Source organism: Lipotes vexillifer, unplaced genomic scaffold (genome assembly GCF_000442215.2).
Source record: "Lipotes vexillifer unplaced genomic scaffold, Lipotes_vexillifer_v1.1 scaffold412, whole genome shotgun sequence".
In the NCBI taxonomy this organism is placed as follows: Eukaryota; Metazoa; Chordata; class Mammalia; order Artiodactyla; family Lipotidae; genus Lipotes; species Lipotes vexillifer.
The window spans coordinates 1,621,772-1,627,681 of NW_006798464.1; the positions used below are offsets into that span (position 1 = coordinate 1,621,772).

The 5,910-nt window shown below is 44.6% G+C and overlaps 1 protein-coding gene across 2 annotated transcripts in view; it reads right to left on the reverse strand.

Moving 5' to 3' along the window:
- BLM (BLM RecQ like helicase) overlaps positions 1-5,910 on the reverse strand; it is a 66,165-nt gene that overhangs the window by 2,651 nt on the left and 57,604 nt on the right. For both annotated transcript variants that reach the window (XM_007470557.1, XM_007470558.1), the window contains 2 exons: positions 4,192-4,314; positions 1,858-2,059 (listed from right to left, as the gene is read on the reverse strand). In XM_007470557.1, coding sequence (XP_007470619.1) covers positions 1,858-2,059; positions 4,192-4,314 — 325 coding nt within the window. The remainder of the gene's footprint in view (positions 1-1,857; positions 2,060-4,191; positions 4,315-5,910) is intronic.

A 5,910-nucleotide genomic window follows, 5' to 3' on the forward strand; every position in this document is an offset into this window, starting at 1 on the left:
AAGAGCGTCTGCAGGTCACTTGCACACTAAAAACCACAAAAATTATTATTCGGCCATAAAAATGAATGAAATCCTGCCATTTGTGACAACACTGATGGACCTCGAGGGCACTATGCTAAGTGAAATAAGTCAAGGACAAATACTGTATGACCTCTCTTACATGTGGAACCTAAATATATATATACATATATATAAACCAAGTTCATTGATGCGAGAACATATTGGTGGTTGCAAGAGGCTGGAGCGGGGTGGGTGTAGGATAAATGGGTAAAGTTTTTTTTTCTTTTAAAAGTTTAAATAGAATTAAAATAAATAAATAAAACCCACAAAATTAAACTAATATTTACTAATGGCTTTAATTTCTGTACCCCAACAGAAGGATTAGCACATAAAAGATGTCTGTTTATGGACTTAACAAGGAAATGACAATTTGGTAACATCTGCCTTCCTTTCTTTTCCCCCACTCAATTTTTGGTCTTTATCACCCAGAAGGAAAAGAGGTAGAAAAACTGAAAAAGAAAAACACAACAGCTTGCACAAGTTTCCTGAGGACTTGTTCCCTTTTCCTGTAAGCATTTCTGTTACAATACATAAATGCTTAGGGCCACATTCTCCAGACTGATGGGGTGGTCACAACCCTACCAGACCTTACCTACAAGGCAAGGGCAGAGCATGTCCTTGCAGAAAACAGGAAAAAGGGGCTGTCAGAAGCAGTGTGATTATGAAGAAATAAGACGCTGCCCGGATCGTCACAAGGACCTTACAGTAGTGCTACCTTTGTTCCGCCTTGGTGAGCGGAGAGCACCCAAAGTGGGTGCAACACAGCTCGGGAGCCAGGCAGATGTAGGAAAGGGAAGATGGCAGGGCTGGACTGACCTCTTGGGGTTCCTGCTGTGGCCTCTTCTCTGCTACCCTGCAAAGCTTGGGAGGCTGACTCTCCCAGGTGTTACTGAATGGCAGGGAGTGTGTGGAGCCTCCGGGTGGAGGCCCTGCAGATTCTGCAGCAATAGAAGCGGTGTGGCAAGTATTGGCGAAAGCATAAGGGTGATGAGAAAACAAAACCCTTTGTTGGGACTTCCCTGGTGGCGCAGTGGTTACGAATCCTCCTGCCAATGCAGGGGACACAGGTTCAATCCCTGGTCCGGGAAGATCCCACATGCCGTGGAGCAACTAAGCCCATGTGCCACAACTACAGAGCCTGCACCCTAGAGCCTATGAGCCACAACTACTGAGCCCACATGCCACAACTACTGAAGCCTGCATGCTCTAGGGCCCCCATGCTACAACTCCTGAGCCCGCATGCTGCAATTCCTGAAGCCCGTGTGCCTAGAGCCTGTGCTCCACAAGAGAAGCCACTGCAATGAGAAGCCCGTGCACTGCAACAAAGAGTAGCCCCCGCTCGCCGCCAACTAGAGAAAGCCCATGCACAGCAACGAAGACCCAACGCAGCCAAAAATATATATAAATAAAAAAACTTTAAAAAAACAAAAACCAAACAAACAGCTAGTATATGATTATTCAGCTAGTATATGATTTACAGTATTATAGGTGGAAAATTCACTTAAGAGCAACTGGCAGGAAAAAAAAAGTTTTTTTCCTAAGGTAATGTCAAAATTGGAGAAGCTTTTGCAAACTAGAAAACTCTGATCATCAACCTAGGAGTAGATATCTTAAAAATCTGAAACAAATGTTTTTGTTTGGGATCAGACCTTAATCCTCACTCCACAAACGGGAGAGGCAACATTTAACAATGGCAATGGCTTATTTTAATAAATGCTTCAAAGCAAATCAGAGCAGCTGTACTTTTATATTTTTCTCCCTTCTACCCTACATTGCAGAAAAGGTGGCAGAACTTACCCTTTTGTCTTGGAACCACCGAAACCGGTTTTTCTCCTCTTAGACCTTTGGGAGGCTGGCATCCTTTTCCTCTTTCTTTCATTTTTGGTTTTATTTGCAAAGTAGTGAGAAGATATGGGTGTTTCCTCATCCAGCTCCTCAGGGGCATTTCTTCCAGTGCCTCTGCTGCTGGAAGGGCTTCTCCGTGAGGAATCGTCCTCCGCTACAAATGGACAATGCAGACATTTACCCGTGATGCCATTCTGATCCAAGTGTGGTTACAGTCTACACGGAGATACACAGCACAGGGGTGCAGTTCAGCCAAAGCCCAGCTGCTTTCCTGTAGCATCTTGCCATTTGGATTCAAACACCCCACAAGAACTGAGCACTTCTTTTATTTCACAAAGCCCCAAAGTAGTCAATGGCAATTTATTTTTAAAGAAAGGGGTTCAGAGTTCATTAAGAAAACGTGTGATGCTCTTTAACTTAATCAGAGACGTCAGGTTTTATTAGCTCACATTCTGTAGCCCACGTCCCTGTTATTGTTTGGGCAATTAATCCTGTTAAGTTCTTTGAAAAGTATAAAGTGCTAAACAAAAGACAATTTTATTTATAGTTTTACACATGCTGAAAAAGATAAGTCCAACATAAGGAAAACATAACTATGTCCTGCACCTCATCTTTGGGTGATAGTTACTTAGTAAATGGCTGTCAGAAAATTCTAGACCACATTTTACTCTTCTTTGCATAATAGTTGTGAACATTTCACATACTATGCAGGAAATGGGTCTGTATGAAAGCACACATTTGCAAAGAAAATGGTAATTTCCATAGGTATTTGCAACCCAAGGCACACCCAAAGCACGAAATCTCCTTCTAGGTTAACAGTGACCAGGTCTTCATTTTCTGAAGATATTTCCTGGCTGGTCTGGTTCACCCTCAGGCTACCCTACCTTACTGCATGGTAGGAAGGGCACACGGGCAGACAGTGCAGCTCGGGTGAAGAGTGCCGTCATCCCAGCTGGGGGACTTTGCGGAAATGAAAAGGCCTCACCACTTTTCCCCTCTAAAATGGGTGCTGGGGAATTCCAGGGAGGTCCAGTGGTTAGGACTGGGCTCTCTCACTGCAGTGGGCCTGGGTTCAATCCCTGGTCAGGGAACTAAGCTCCCGCAAGCCACATGGTGTGGCCAAAAATAAATAAATAAATAAATAAATAATAAAAAATAAATTAAAAAACAAAATAAAATCAGTGTTATAAGGATTGAATGACACAGAACAGGCAAAGCTCTTGGCTCTGTCCTTCCTCAATAAGTGGGAGTGATCATGACCACACTGTGGGCTGTTTTTGCAGAGCAGCCCTACCTTACGTGGGTAAAAATCCCTATCCAAACAAGTTACTATACTAAACAAACATTAAGTTCCCACTAAGAGGTTAATATATTTGAAGTAAGGATTTATGGAATAATTACCATACAGAGGAATTAACGAAAACCTGACTCTTCGGTGTTTTGTCAATGGATAAAACACGACTGTGGAGAGACAGAATGTGAAATGCATGCTCACTCATGTCTCATCCTGCTACTCTGAGGACCCCTCCCATGGTCCGTTACAGAAACAGGGAAACATTTCACTTGGCTAGTCTGCATATGGCAATATGCTGGAGGAGGGCGCCCAACTCCTGCACCTGTATCTCCCACAACGAAATCTTCCTTTGTTCTCGATTTTTCCCTGCGTCCATGCTTTCTATAGCTCAGTGTTGAGCTTCGTAATTAGAGGTGCTACATGACAGGCTTCCAGCAACCTTTGGGAACGTCCGCTAATGATGCACTCACTCGGGCAGATTCTTTCAGTGGCTAATAACAATAAGATTCTCCAGTAGTCCAATTACATGTTCATTTTCCCAAAACATTTAAACTCCACTCTTAAACTTTAGACATGATTGTCAGATAACACTTCCCGTCCTCAGACATAGAAACTGAAAAACAAAGAGGCTATGTGTGGCCTGCCAAGGATTACAGAGTGAGATGGTGGCAGATATGTGATCTGTACCCAGGGTTCCAGATTCCTCAGGCACTTGCCTTAACAGAACAAGCAACTTCTGGGCCCAAAGGTCGTCCTCTGGGTCCTGTTAGCAAGTTCAGTAACTGGTCTCCCCTGGGGGACCTGAGCATTGGTGTCCTCTAAGAGGTGCCTGGCACACCACTGGGGTCTCCTCTGAGAACCTGGATGTCAGTGTGACAAGGTGTAGGGCCCATTAACACAAGCCAGAAACCACATGATTCTAATCCAGTGAGATGCACCGTTTAACATTATGAGAGGCTTTCAGAAAACCCATATTTGGCTGTATACTGAACCTGGTAATGTCCACTCAGAATATTTCTGTAATACTGGAATCACTTCTGCACCATATTTTTCCAGTTTGTCTTCAGTAACACCATCAATTTGAAGCAAAACCTCAGGATCAGACGATAAAGATTCTGTGCATGGGCATAAAATTAGAAATTTAAATTACCACCCAGAGAAAACCCACTGAATTTATGCTCATTCACCCATTCAGCACATGTTTGTTAAGTGCCAACTAACTGCAGAGCACCAGGTACATGGGCTGATTTTCCAAAAGGCAGTTAAATGCCGACAGAGGCAGCGCACAGGCCCAGTGGGCAGGAGCCTGTGGTCCAATCCCAGCAGCAAAGGTGCGTGGAGTCAGGGCCGAGAATGGGAGGGAGCAGGGGACATGGGAGGAAGCGGAGTGGGGGCTCCTGGGCAGTGTGCCCGCGAGGTAACTGGACTTTGCTCTTGGCCCACTGTTCTCACCACCAAGACTTGTCTAGCTACAAGTATGGTGATGCTTGTTTGCAGAAAAGGCCCACATCTGTATTTCCAGCTCTGACTTCTCCCCTGCACTCCACATTTGTATACCCTACTCAGTAAGGCCTTAACTGAATTCTTACTTCCCCCCAACCCAAACCTGTTCTTCAGGTCTTTCTGCACGTGGGTGAAGCAAGTACTCTGCCTTTAACAAGTAGGCCATTAAGAGTCTTCTACGTAAGGCTTCCCTGGTGGTGCAGTGGTTAAGAATCCGCCTGCCAATGCAGGGGACAAGGGTTCAAGCCCTGATCCAGGAAGATCCCACATGCTGCGGAGCAACTAAGCCCGTGCCTCATGACTACTGAGCTTGCGCTCTACAGCCTGTGAGCCACAACTACTGAGCCCACATGCTACAACTACTGAAGCCTGTGCACCTAGAGCCCGTGCTCCTCAACGAGAAACCACTGCAATGAGAAGCCCACACACAACTGAGGAGCCTCCCCTTGCCACAACTAGAGAAAGCCCGTGCACAGAACGAAGACCCAACGCAGCCAAAAATAAATAAATTAAATAAACAAATTTTTTAAAAAAAGAGTCTTCTGCGTAGAGAAGGCACAACAGTCTTATAGCTAGACAAGCCTGTTATTTTAAAGATCACTCTGGCTGCTGTACATGGGAAATGGATTGTAAGGGGAAGAGGGGAAACCAGAGGCTGGGGGGGGGCCCTGAGAGAAGATGCTGTGAACTAGTGGGTAGTAGCGGAGACAGAGAGAAGAAATAGATTCGGACATGTTTTGGAAGCTGGGTCTGTAGGATTTATTGATGCACTGGCTAAGGGCAGTGAGGGAGTAATAATTCCCATGTATCTGAGTTGAGCAAAGGGTGGATTTCAAATCCAGGATTTCAAATCCCAGATCCCTGGGACTTCCCTGGCGGTCCAGTAATTAAGACCCCACGCTTCCACTGCGGGGGGTGTGGGTTCAATCCCTGGTCGGGGAACTAAGATCCTGTATGCTGTGAGGGTGAGGCCAAAAAATATAAATAAATAAAATAAAAAGAAATGCAGATTCCTGATAGAATTTGTACTTTATCTGGAGAGCTGCTGGAATTTTAGCCAAGTATTTAGAAGATTAAAATGAATATCATGTTCACATCTGGAGATAAGGAGAACAGTTAGGAAACTTCACTAATAGCCTAGGAACAAAATACTACATTTCATGGTTTCTAAGATATACTTTTTTTTTTTTGCATTTTGGCATTCCTGA